At 39.2% G+C, this 14532-nt stretch overlaps 1 protein-coding gene across 8 annotated transcripts in view; it reads left to right on the forward strand.

Moving 5' to 3' along the window:
- Positions 1 to 14532, forward strand: part of qkia (QKI, KH domain containing, RNA binding a) — a 72465-nt gene that overhangs the window by 29819 nt on the left and 28114 nt on the right. For all 8 annotated transcript variants that reach the window (XM_023951537.2, XM_078940476.1, XM_023951535.2 and 5 more), the window contains exons 3-4: positions 4921 to 5037; positions 12027 to 12170. In XM_023951537.2, the coding sequence (XP_023807305.1) occupies positions 4921 to 5037; positions 12027 to 12170 (261 nt within the window). The remainder of the gene's footprint in view (positions 1 to 4920; positions 5038 to 12026; positions 12171 to 14532) is intronic.

Raw genomic sequence — 14532 nt, forward strand, 5'->3', positions numbered from 1 at the left:
GCAGTGTTATATGCTGTGATGTCATGGAAAGTTATGTCATATTGGATCCCATTTAAGGAAGAAGTTTAGTGCTTGCATAGATCTATACCTTTCTGTTGTTAAAGAAGATGCAGGAGATCAAGAGTCTGGTTTTCTACCAAAAACATTTTTTCTCTAATAAATCATAAATCTATGTTTAATAGTTTAGTTCCTGGGACACCTTAAGGCTGACATCAACAGAAACGCCACGATTCAAATGTGTTTTCTTAAGAAATAGGTGACAAGTTCCCTCTGTCACTGAGAATATTTTCACTTGTTACCTGCTGGCCATTGAGATGAAGAATGAGCTTAAATTGATAAAAAGTGAAACATTGGATGTGTAATTAACTGATTCCAGAGAAAATTCACAGATTAACATGAGTTAACTTTACTAAAAAAGGATTAAGTGTGAGTCTATTGAAAATGCAGCTATCGGCTCATATTTTGATAAGATCGAAATGGATGGACACAATGGTTCCTCGGCTTCCTTAAGAATTTCAAGAGCAGTTTAACTCGCTGTAATAACCTGACATTCAAATGGAAATATTCAATGGTGTGAACCGTGTGCTTGCTCATTTTATTCTCTTCCAGAGGCTTGATTCTTCACGCCCCCTTTTGTAGTGCTTTCAGGGCATGGTGTGCCTCTGTTGCACCTTTGCTGTTCTGTGTCTAATTAACGGACATGGAATGGAGGTTAAAACTGTTGTGCTTTGATAGAAATGTCCACAGAGCCAAATTACTGTATTTCTGTAAGAGCACGCTGGTAGAATGGAGAAGGAAGCTGTTTACTTATCATGCTTAATTTCCAGGATCTTCCACAATTACACCTAACATCGAGCTTCACGCATTCTGTTTCCATCCTGACTTAACTGACTGCAATATCAACACACTGTTCAAGATTTGGGCAAATAATTAGACTGATAAATGAGGCTGAAAAATGAGGCTGATAGAGGGTTTGAATCTGTCTTTAGGGAAAAATACCATTGGTTGTTTTTCAGTTTGTCATTTTAAGTAGGTCTAACAGTTGACTCGGCCTTAGTCACATGAATTTACATGGGGGTTAGCATACGGCTAATGCAGCATTTGGGTTATTCGGCCCCATAGAGGGTCGTAGATAGGTGTTGACACATCTTAAGGTGAGTGCAGGTGTGTCTAGCAGTTCCCTTAAGGCTCATACTGCCACCTCAAGATATGATTGTCATGCGCGTTGTAAGTGTATTGTGTAGTATTGGCACGGCCACTGTAAGTTGCATGCACTTCGGACATGCAGGTAATGCCGTCGTGTGGTGCCCTTTCACCTGTGTAAGGTTTGAGTACTGGACCCATACTGACCCCATGCACAGGGTGTGCATGCAATACATGGTTACCAGTAGGATGCACACTCAGTATATGTTCCGATTGTCAAATCTCGTAATTTATAACATTTGGGCAGCATGCAAAAAGAACACTCTTATTACATGAATTTCACTCTTATGTGAATTTTATTATGTCTGCAGGATTTGAGGGGTTAAAAAAACCCAAAATGTCTGCACAACATACCTGCGTCTCACCTACTTGCCTCTTGCGTCTTGTTTAAATGTTCGCTACGACCTGTTGACCTGTTTGCACAATCATTTTAGCTCCACAGGTTCACAGAATGTCCACAACCTTGCTATTTTTTGTGGGCCACCTTCGCCCCTGCAGACAGCCTGTAAGGACGGTTGTGACAAAGGCTAAACTCTCCGACATTTCTTACTACAAGCTTTTTTTTTATCTGGGAAAGATTCTGCTCATAAGGATCTCTTTAAAAAGAGTGGTGGTTAGTTGTCATTGATTCACAAAATGCTGAGAGGTAGCGGTAGTTTATGTTGTCCTAGAAAATTCATTTTAGTTGAGCACTTGTTGTAATTAAGGGGGATTGCAAAGAAAAACAAAGGAAAGGCTAGATCATGTTTTCACCAAGTCAAAGTTGAAAGGGAGGATTGCTTATGTTCCTTTGACAAATCCATACAGATGGATGTGTGGTGGGAGGACACCTTCTATTAGGAAAGAGTGTTTTCAACTGTTTCTTTGGGAAACACTTTCAAAAATGTTACTTGAGGTTGAGTGTATCTGAAGTATGAGCAAAGCCAGAGTTGTGCTGTCATAAATTGGTATTATTATCACTAAACTGTTTAAGTGTAAAGGTGTAGGAGACTGAGGGAGATGAATGGTGCCTGGTGTAACCAGATTCCGCATTGCTTTGATGCATTGCACTGAATGAAGTCTTTCTTATTTCCATAAGCCTGACTGGATAACGCGTGATCTGTATTCTCCCCCATGCCCGGCTCTGCTTGCCGATAAGTCTTTCGTGCACGCAGTTGGAGCCCTCAGCATGATCTCATTTCCTGTCTCCCCAGCACTACAAACACTATCAAAGCCACAATTGTTCTGGTTTTGGGAGGATTGTTGGTGCAACTGTTGTTCCGCAGTTGGGTTAAATAAACAAATGTGTGTTTGCACAAACAGTCAAGTTTTGGTGTCGAGGGAGGGTTTGCAAGAGTTCACTTCGTACTTTTGTTTTTCACAGACGCCCTCACTAACACAGTGGCGGAGACATTGATGGTCACAATGCAACTCGTCTGTTTGGTAGTGATAACTGAACTAAACAAAGGCCTTTTAATGTCATTGTAACCCCTTGTCCTAAAGGAGGCTGTGTTTCCATGCAAGCCTGCCTGTCTGTGTTTGCATGCAAATTGTGTTTTTTTTATTTCTTTGTTCTGTTGGTGAAAACTTTAGGAAAATAGTTTCAGTTGAGGCTTGCAGAAGATTGAAAAACAGAGTTTCCCCAAGTCTTGTGACTTGGATTCTTTCATTTAAATGAAATCTAGAAATATAGAAAAACACATTGTGTTCAAGTCCTTCTTTTTTACATCTGGAAGGGAGAGTCACGTATCACATCTGCCCCCTCTAATGATGTGAGTCACCGGTAATTGTTGATGAACTTTCACTTTGCTTCATATTGATGTGGATGATGAGTTAGATGGTCTTAAGTGATTGCTTTGCCAGACAAAATTATTTGCATTAATTAACGACTTACTAAAAAATGCATTAATTAAAAAAGGATTGAAATAACTTGTGGAGTTTGTGAACTTTTTAGGATTTCAGCTGGACATGCAATCCCTTTATCCATCATATTTTCCTCTGTACTTTGGTTCAGAAGTTTGTATTCACATCATAGGAATGTGGTGCTGCCATTTTTGCTTAAATATCTGTAAAAATTATTCTTTTATTTCTAAAGGGGGATTTTATCTACACTTTTTCACCTTAAGGTCTTAAAAGTTTTTTTTCATTTCTAATCATTTTTCTTTGTAGAAATTCTCCAATATCATCACGTTAAAGCTGTGTTCACACCACCCTCAGCAACACGCATTCAAGCGACGACTTCCAATGAGACGTCGATGTAAACATTCACACGTTCAACGATCAAGAACCCACTTTTAGTGTGCTCTGGAATGCGTGTCACATGCCTGGTGTGTCCGTAGCTTTAAGTTTTCCTGTCAGTAACAGATGAATGTTATCAGGCAAATATTGTGTTTTTGTATTCTTGTGGTGTAAATTATACTGCAACACCTGCAGTGTTGCTTGTAAAACTCGAGAAGAGAGAAAGTGGTTCACCCGTGTTTGCCTGGGTACCATGATGCAGGCAGACAGCTCTCTCCTCTGTGCTTCTTGAGGCTGTGTACACATGTGTGAGTGTGTGTGTGTGTGTGTGTGTGTGTTCACCTGTGAGTCAGAAGTCTTGTTTTCTTTGGTGGCTGACCTCTGAAGACAGGTGTCCTTGCAGACACACATGTTCCAAAAGCGTAGCCCCCGCACTGGTTTTGTTAATCAAACCCACAGTGACAGAGAATCATGCTCAGCCTCTGGATCTACATGCCATAATTATCAGCAGGGAAGCGACCATCGTCCAGCCACAGGGTGGTTCTTTCCTGTTAGAAACAGGAGAGGAAGGCAGGCATGCCCTCACTGAGATAAGAAAAACAACAGCCTTCAGCTTTCCATTGTCCTTGCTTTGTTTATGTTGTTCAGGGAAAATTTGCAAACTTCATGTTTCATTTGTAATCCCTTTGAAATCAAATAAGACTTCCCTGGTGGCTTCCTTGTTTTTAAATTTTTTAATTTTTATGTGGAGGCATTGCAGAGAATTACTAAAGTAAAGTCATTTCTAATCATGACCTGAATCTAGTGATCTCACAGTTTAAGATTGAGGCCTACTACATTTATTTTTCCTCTTAGACTATCATGCTGCTTTCACTGTACTGTTTGAAACAACTCAGAAAAAAAATAATGACATTGAACATGTTTTTACGCAGCAGGAAAGCTGTTTCTAATTACAGGGAGTGTTTTGGGAAAATGCATTTTCAGAAGAACATAAACTCTTTAAACGAGTTTTGGCTGGACTCTCACTTTTCTCATTTTTTTTCAACTAATATCTGCCTAAAAGCCCCCAAACCAATTTTCTCAAACTGCTCCTCTTAATTCTTATCTAGACTCGTTCCCTGTATTAATATTCTGCTTTTACTTGTAAAAACCTCTGACAACCCTTAGACTAAAAGTGTGAAACTCATGAATGCAGATGGATGTTTCTGACGGCACAAAAGAGAAATCCAGCAAATCTTCAAAATGTCTTAAAAATACTTTCTCTGTTTCTGCGTAGTTTTGTTTATTTTCAAAGATACTTCTGGCATTGCTGTCGGTATTGTTAATACATTCTTTTACAAAGATTAATGTAATAGATCTAATAGAGCAGGAGCTTGGGTTTGCTTGAAAGTTAAGCTACGGATAAAAAAAACTGTATAAAATCTGTATTCACTGCTGTAGTTTTTATTTTGGTACAATGCAAAGCCATGTCTAAATTGAACGTTGTTTGTGTTTTTGCAGTATAACTTTGTCGGGAGAATCCTTGGACCCCGAGGGCTCACTGCCAAACAATTGGAAGCAGAAACAGGATGCAAAATCATGGTGCGAGGAAAAAGCTCCATGAGAGACAAAAAGAAGGTGAGATAATCAAAAAGCCTGCATGCATTTTTTCTTTCCTATTAACGCTGAGCTGATGCCTGCTGGCAGCTGTCTGACATCTGATAGTGCTGTAAAGCCCAAGAACTCTATTGTATTTAGAATTTCCTAGCTAAGATTGCAGTCATAATAAAATACTTTTTAAGCATATCAAGTTTTGAAGCTGCAGGGGGAAAAAAAATAGCAATCTCTGCTGTAGGGCAGCACGATATGAGAAAAACTTGCGATATGCGATATTAGTGATCAATATTGGGGTGAGGATATAACTTGAGAAAAATGAACAAATAGCAAAAACAACAAAAACATTTCCATTTCACTGCAAAAGTTCAATTTAAATAAGAGTCAAAATCCCTTAAATTATTCTCCAAATGACCCTCGTCTAAATAGGAGGACAACATCTAACATAAAAGCTCCATCCGATTGGTCAACGACGTGAAGGGCCCCATCTGATTGGTCAAAAGCATAAAGGGATTTATTCAGTTCATTAAATAGTTCAAGTTGCCATAAGATTGTTTTAGCACATTTATGGTTTACCATTTATGGCGATTTCCGCTGACTTTTGCAATATGGATATTGCACAGCTTGAAATCGCGAAAACGATACATTTGCGATTAATTGTGCAGGCCTACTCTGCTGTTAATTGTAAGAAGCATCGTTGGAGTGATCTTTTATTTGGACACATCCATGCAGCAAAATAAATTCAGCTGTGTGTCATTACTGCTGGGGCTGTAGTATTTATTTGTGCCCCATTAATGAAGTTGTATTTCTCTGCTAAACCACATGTTTATGCAATGTTTCAGACTATGACAACTGAGGTAATTTATATTCATCCCTGAAGGATGAGAAATGTTTCATCAATTTTAAAAAAAAAGTTTAAGGTTTGGATTCTGCGATAATGTGGTCAGTTAAGCATTCCTGCACATTTAGCATATCATTTTCAGCATCTAAAGGGAATTTTTATGTTTACCATGAACTTTTTTATATTTTTCCCCATCTGCTTTGTGATCTTTTACATTTGTCTTTTAAATTATCATCTCTTTGATTCCTGGAAGTATGTTGGAGGCTGACATACATGTAACTCTGCTCTTTAATTGCCAAAAATGGCAAATAGGAAAGCCCGTACAGTTACTAAACTGCACACACAGGCAGTTCAGATGTTAGTTTTAGTTCTTGACATAAATCCATAATTACCGTCGTCATGTTTTATCTTTTTTGTCCTGTGCTAGTTTATTTTTAAGCTTTCTGCAGCTGTTTCTGCCAGAGGTCATTTGAATTATTAAGGCAAGGCAGAATTCACAGCACTGTTTAGATTACAAAAATTCACAAAATCATGAAAATTCAGTTACCTGTTATTTAAAGAATACTTCATATATAAAAAACATTTTTATTCAATATTTGCTTTTCAGAATTACGGTCATTTAATGAAAGGCATCGACTTGCTACAACAGTCTTACCTCATTCACATCCTTGTTGGTTGTCATTCTGCACTTTCTTTGATCTGACTGAAGGAAACTAAAGCTGATTTTTATTTTTTTTATTTTAGCCTTCACCTTTATTCTGTAAAGATTAAGTACTTTTATCATGACTTTAGAAAGTAGGTCAAGAGATTAGTTTTTTGGTGAAAGCATACTCTGACATAACCTGGGCTCATGCGTAACTGTCATGACCTCTATGTGCACATTAAAAGGAAGAACTTGAATGTATGTTAGCTCTGTACTTATCGATTTCATGGTTTAAGATGCTAAAAGTGCGTTTTTAACTACTTTACTTGGGTTTTACTCTCCAAAAACCTAAACCGTATGGAAGAATCTTCTGAAATTCTGTTTAAAGTTGGTTTGTGTAAAAAGCTGTTTGAGATGGGTTAAAAGGGTTTAGCGTTCTGTCCAGTTTGTGCATACGTAAATCACAATAATCACTGTAAGATTTGCTCTCTACATCCCCAAAAGCTTTTTGGATAGACCCGAGTGTCACAGCCACCGACAAAGCCGCTGAAGTAGCTGGCGGTCACTGCGTTTTCAGCCTTGGTATTTTCAGCTTGATGCCCCCATGGCAGCAGAGGATGCGGCGGCAGCAGCTAAGCCAGTGTGTTTATTCAGGATCCATTAGCGGCAGCATTTTTATGCTCTCAATAATTCAGCTGGTTACTCCCCCTTGGGCCTCGCTGCCTGACAGAGAGCCTGCTCACTGGAGCTCCGCAATGGGAGAGTCGTGCAGCTCCAGAAAGAGGCGAAGCAGAGTCAGAGGAACAATGCTGAGAAAAGGAGAGCAGGTCTAGCAGAAAAAAAGGAGGATGGAACTAGGGGAAGAGCAAAATACTGTATGTAAGGTAAAGAAAAGCGAACTGCAGTATTTTGAGCATTTCCATTATTAAATGGGGCCATTAAGCCGGACCAAAGCGTATCATTTTTGCCCCCCTATTGGTTGTAGGTCCATAAAAAATGGATGAATGGTTAGTGTAGCTACTGTCGTCACACGATGAAATATGTTTATTGGCGGAAGGTCTTTATCCTCTTTGCCACCTGAAATCTTCTGTCAAACATTAAATGGCTTTTTTACATGAACTACCAAAAGTGGAGAAGGATAAAAGTGAGCTGCTGGATGACCTCCACTGTAGTTGTTGATAACTTCACACTTGCTGTAGTTGCACTACTACGATGCAAAGCTACGCCATCAATCTACGCTCCACATTTACTGTGATGGTTCAACTTTGAGTGGAAACGCTCGCCTGAATTTTCTGGAGCATTCTAGACCGGACCGGACCGCTCAGCATTTTTTAAAAACTTTTGACAGTTTTACTAGAAAGTAGAAGTGTAATCAATTATAATAAAGGTTTTTTTCTTGTTTGTAGGGGTCAGCACTTTGTCCTTTACATCCTTCAACGTCCCTTCAACGCTGCACCTGTTTGGTGTGCTGCCATTGAGCCTCACTTTCTCTGACCTTAGCTGAGGAGTCTATTAGAGTCGAAGGCAAATCAGCGCGGCCTCTAAAAGGCGTAGCTGACATAGTGTAGATAGTTTCATTTACAGCAGTTAAAGTTCAACCTCTAAAAGAAAACTGGAATAGCCAGCGGTGTCGGGTGCTGTTGAGGCCACACATCAACATCAGCAGAAAGCTTTAAATGTCAGATTATCCTCCTGTGGTCACGTGCCCCGCAGCCCAGGTGGGAGAGGCTTTATTTGGTGCAAGATTCAAACTTCAGTTATTAAAAAGAATTTACAAGAAAGCAACATTTAACTTAAAACTTGGATAGTTCATATAGACTTACTTTCAGTAGAGGAATTTACAATATTAAAGAATGCAGTTTAAGGATTTTTCTTTTTCTGGCACAGATGGAACATTTAAAAGCCTTCAACAGTGTTAAGGCTATTGAAGGAAATACAAAACATGTTATTTTTTTATATAAAACATACAGCAGCTATTAATAACTCAAGATTAAGGGACAAGAACTTTTGACAAGATGAGCTAAAGTTACCGAGGAGGTGCAACTTATCAGCTTTGCACTAACACTGATCACCCACTTAAATGGTACTTATTTTTATTAATGCCATTTATTCAAGTGAAATTAATCATTAAAAACAAGTTTGAAATTTGAAGTTAGCCAGTCTAGACATTTTTTTTCTTTTGAAAAGCAGTTTGTTTTTAAGCTCCAGTCTTGGCTTCTGTTTTTTCTTAACCATCCCATCCTATCTTTCCTCCTTTCTAAAGCCATATTATCATTTTGTCACTTAAGATCACAATACCTTTATTTTTCACACAAATGTACAATAATGCTACTATTTTGTTTATGCTAAATGGTAAAAGTATTTATATGTGTCCTACTATAAGCTCCTTTTTGAAGTTCTTAAACTTTAATATAAAGCTTTAAAACCTTTTGGTTTTGTTCTGCAATTTTTGATGGTTAAAAAAGTGGGCAGATATGAGGCAAGTAAGGATCAATTTTAATAACAATTTGATTCATATCATAATTTGTGGTTAATATGATTCATAATCAATATTGGTTCATTTTGATCTGATCCAATTCACTGACCTAAAATGGATCCAAGACACCTTCAGCCAAAGATTCCACCAAAGGGACTCAGAGATAAATAAATACCTGTGTACAAACAAACAAGTAAACCAGAATTAATGTAAAATCCATTCACACTAAATTTTCCTAAAGTTCTGCCCATTGTTGATTTTCCATGTAAAAACACTAACAGAACATTATTAGAACATTCTACCACTGTATGGTCACGTCTGCAAAATTTATTCAAGCTTTTTCCACACAGTAGACTGTAATGTTGATCATTTTTTGTGGACATTACATGTGTGTTGTCCGCTGTGATGACAGGATTTACGTTAAACCTATTGTGCCTCAATCCAAATAGTAGTTTTCAATACAGATTATAATATAATTATTTCATTTCAAAACCGTTTTTTAGTGATGTAGTTCTATTCCATTTGATTACCAACGTCCCTCAGACTGATGGATCTGGTTAGATCGTAGGAATATAAATTGTTTAATGAGTGAAATGCAAATAGTGGTTTTTCATCCTTTAAAATATGAACACAAATCAAAATAACTTATTCCACTTACGACTGTTTATGCTAAAATAGTAGGTAGATGTCCACACAAGTTTAAATCAATCCTCTGTAGCACAGCAAAAGACACTCAGAAAATGCTGAGTCACCTTACAAGGCTTGCGCCCTCGTAACACTCTATGAGCAAACAATCACTGTGGGATACTAACCTCCCATCCCCGACCCACATGTAGAAAAGGGGGGAAAACGAGAGTGGAATATTGAACGTCCTTCTCTGTATGTGTCTGTGTGTTGTAAAGAGCAGTGCCATGGCAACAGCTCTCTGTGGAGTTGAAAGCAGGTGGGTGGCACTCAAATCAAACTCTAAGCTGTGTGTGTGCATGCTCCCCTTCATTTGATGGTTTTTGTTAAAAACATTCAAATCAAACCTGACTGTGCACCACAATGCATTGTTGGTAACTAAAACACTTGCGCAAGAACTCAGCACTTTCAGAAATGAGAGGTGTGCTGAGGTTGTGGTTGTTTGTGTGGATGTGGGTAAACAAGGCAGGAATCTGTCCAACTTTTCTCAACAGCAGAAGGTAATATGGTTATCACCTTTAAACTATGATCCCCTCAAGTCTTACTTTTATTTTTTAAAGTTAAAGTATTTTAACCAAACCTAGGAAGTTTAGATGTATTCCCTACATTTTTTTTCTGTTCGTCTTATGTGGCATCCCGTATCTAATTCTGAGGTTGTTTTTCAGTCAACCTCTGCCCATACTCCTCACCTCATGGGAGTGGAGCAGACAGCTTTCAAACCACTGGCTTTTATCGTCGTACACTGACATGCGATAGTATATCACAGCTATTTGGAGCGCTCTCTTTGTCTGCGCTCTCCATTGGCTTGACTAAAGGGAGTAAAGTACTTAATGATACATTAAGGACTGTGGTATAAAAATAAATGGCAAACAAAATAAGCCACTCTGTTTTATTTTGTTTAGTTCTTTTTTAACCAGTTTACATATTACATTTTTTCTTCAAAATGTATTAAAAGTTTTTTATAATGATGACATAATGGTGCTACATCTACATTTACTGCGACCGTTTCCAACTTTTAAGTATAAATCAGGCTCTCTAACCTGTTACTCGACAGGAAATTGCTCTATATTCGGACCACCCCCCCAGTGGTCATTTTAAAGAACTACCACATTTGGAAGGTGAAGGCCTGGACAGAACTTGTAAAGTTACTGAAGAGAAGGCCCCAATAACTGGACTGCTCATGCAGGACCATGTATAGATTCAATATGTGTGTATTTAGACAGAAAGGACAAATGTGGAGCAGATGGGTTGATGCTAAATCCAAGCACTTTGAACAAATTACCCAGCTATGGATGAGGAAAAGAAAAATACGTGAATATGTTACATACACAATTGTTGGTAATGTGTGGGGAACCCTCTAGACCAATGGTCCCCAGCCCTTTTCAGGCCACGGACCAGTTTAATGTCAGGCAAAACTTTCACAAGCAGGGCTGTGTGAGGCTGAAGTGGGCATCAATTTCTTTCTTTCTTTTTTTTTTTATCTTTTAGCCTCCAGTTTCCCTTAACTTTTGAGTGTAACGTTTATCTTCATCCTCTGTAAACTATCTATGGTTGGTTTAAATGTATTTGTACTGTAGGTTTTGTGTAATGGAAGCATTGAAATGTGGTATAGATTTTCCCTAAAGCCATTACTGTAGAAGTGGAAGCTACAAAATCTGACATCCAACTTTTAAGGTGGGACAGATTGGGGGAAAAAAAAGAAAACTGACATTTTCTGAATATAATAATAAACCAGAATCCACCATTTGAGAAACTTAATTAGCAGCAGGATGTATTTTCTTCACGTGACCGAGCAGTTTGACATGAATCGTATCGGGAGAATCCAGTAGTTTTCCCAAAAATAAAAATAAAAAATACTTTCAGTATCAGATTACAAATAAAATGGGAAAAAAATGTAGGCCACGTTTTTTTCCCCTCTGCGGCCTGGTACCAACTGTCCCCATTATGGACCGTGGCCCCGGGGCTTGTGGCCACTATTTTAGACCATATTGTGCAAATGTGCAAACGTCCTCTAAACTCTAAGTATCATAACTGTTTTCCTATCAGTAATGTAGACGTGGTTTAGAACTCCAGATCCATCTTTCCGATCTCACTTATCTTTCACTGATATTAATTGCTGCAGGGCTTGCTGTCACCTCTGTCTTTATGAAGCAAAGGATCTAATAAAGATGGTTGTCCCTTCAAAGTAAGAGTTGAATAGCTGACTGAAGCCCCATCCTGTCATCCTGCTTCTCTTCACAGCCCCCCGTCGTCCTCTGTCTGTCTCTCTCCTCCTCACAGTTATGCCGGTGCTGGCCAGTCTCCTGAAGCACACCCACACTGTCACATCCACTCACCTTCTCCTTTACTCTTCCTGTTTCCCTGTCCAGGAGGAGCAGAACAGAGGGAAGCCAAACTGGGAACACCTAAATGAAGACCTACATGTTCTAATCACAGTGGAAGACACACAAACCAGAGCTGAAATCAAGATGAAGAGAGCGGTGGAGGAGGTCAAGAAGCTCCTTGTTCCCGCAGTGAGTAAATAATCCACTCAAAGTTGTATACAACACGGAAGAAACGAAGAGGAAGCTTTTGCCCTAATCTTGTTTTTCATTTGAGTGTCTTAGATGTAATTTAGAGGGTAAACTATAGTCAGTCAGCAATGGGATAATGGCACCACATATGGCAGACCATCGCTGCCCCACTGCTACCGTCCTGTTTACTTTCACATATAAACCAGGGGAACAGGTTGGCTATACCTCCAGTTGAGTGGAAAGAGGCAGTCATCTCCACATGCCTCCTGTGATTGCCACATTTCAGCTCCGCTTCCCCTCTCCGCATTCTCCAATATCCGTGTGGCTGTTGGTAGTTTCTGGCGCTTTGTTGGCAGGACAGAGAGCCTCTGCGCCTCAAACCAGGACGACCTTGTGCGACGAGCAGCTGATTGCTTAGATTTGTCACCAGGTGGCTGCACATACAGCTTTGGAGCTCTTCCGGACGTGGGGTTATAGCCAGTGCTTGGCGAGGTGTAACATGCTGTGCAGTGCTTGCTGTTCTTGTTGTTGTCGGTGCTCAGATGTGACACGCAGCCTCACTCAGCTTTAGTGGCATCCGGGGTTGGGGTTTTAAAAAACAAAACAACCTTTTTTGTAGAGACACTTTGAGCAGGAGGAACACCAACATCCAGTTGATGCTTCACACGACTAGTTCACATTAGAAAGTAACACTTTGCCCCCTGACTAATAGCATAATACATGAGCAACAGTCTGCCTTTACAACACGGAGGTGGCTGCTGTTGTAAGCAGAAAACAAACAGGTTTTCTGAGAGTAATGGCTTCAGTGGCATTTTGCAACTGTTGCAACTTTGCAGATCATTCTGTTCAGCATCAGCTCTTCTGCTTCTCTGTACAGATGGATGTAAATAACTCATCTTACTGCCTGTTTAAGAAAAAATTAGTTCAGTTTGATCATTATTTGGGTTCTTGTGTTTAAATGTTTTTGTTTTTTCCCTCATGCAGCTTGCTTCTTAATTTTTACACCCATTCTTTTCTGAATACTTGAAGTTCAAGATCTCCTCTGCTGTTGCGTCTTCAGATGATGACTACATAGTTGTGCGTGCACACACATGCGTGCACAGAAAATTCCAAAGGTGAAACCAGGTCGTCAAATGACAGTGTTCCAAGCTGTCATGCATAATGAGCCCCTGTTAAAGCATGTGTCGCTGTATAAGCAGAAAACCCTGTAAGTCATTGCCTGCTCTCTGCTGCTTAATCCTTTCTCAATACAGAGCCTCACCGCAAAGCAGCATCACATGTATCCCATTTGATAAACAGCCTATTTTAGGCCAAGATTAATGTTAAGTTTGGGTTTTGTGGTCAAAAATATATACATGTATGTTTGAAAACAAAAATGTTCATGAATGGCTCAATTACTGCTTTAAGGTCGTACTCCGATCATCTTTTGATCTCATTTAAAAGCGTTCCCAGTAGTCTTATAATTATGATTATGCTGTTTTTAGCCCCAATCTTAAAACCTGTTGTTTTCTTGAACATTGTTTCTGCAGGAGTTCATTAGAAATTCAACTCTGAGTTGTGGGCACAGAGGAAACGCCCTCAATTCCAATCATCCATCTGTTGACAGTCCCACTAGCTTACAGCCCCTTACAACTGCGACCTAACAATACTGGTACAACCAAACAGTTTTGAGCCAGATGCCAGCTCAAACCAGGAAAACAAAGACATACATGGATCTATTTAATCAGAATGGAGCGGAGCAGGGAGCTTTTGTCACCTTTGTGACAAAAGCTCCTACACCTTTGTCACTGGTGTAAACTTTTTCAAATGGCTGTTATTTGTCTGCTCCTTATTCCCTGCTATAACAATATAAAAATACTCGGAAATGTAATTTTGAGCTTAATTATCTTTATATTTGTTAGTTAGGCCTGGGCAAAAAATCGATTTGAATGAATTCAAATTTCTTTCTTACGGGCGATATACAAAATAATTAAATCGAGTTTTTGTCTAATGGGACATTTTTGGCTCCCCAGAGCTGCCGTAGCGTTAGTTCCACATGGCAGTGTGGCAAGCGACAAACAACAAACAATATCAGAGCACACACAAAACAGCAAGAGACAACATGGCTACCGGTGAGAGTGGGGAGTTTGTTCCCACTCTTAACTGGTTTTATCAGTTAACACTTGTTTATGTCGCCGTTATAACAATTTAGTACATTGTAATAATAATTAGGACTTTTCATTTAGACTTTTTTTTCCCGTTTTTGTTTTTAGACACTAGATGAGCAAAAGCAGCTGTTTCAATGAAACATTAACCTTAGAGCTGTGACAGTGTGGGATTTTTGAGCACCGCTGGGATGAACCAGCAGGGGGCCCGGTGTCGC

This window comes from Oryzias latipes, chromosome 22 (genome assembly GCF_053564925.1).
Source record: "Oryzias latipes strain Hd-rR chromosome 22, Olatipes_Hd-rR_3.1".
Taxonomy (NCBI): Eukaryota; Metazoa; Chordata; class Actinopteri; order Beloniformes; family Adrianichthyidae; genus Oryzias; species Oryzias latipes.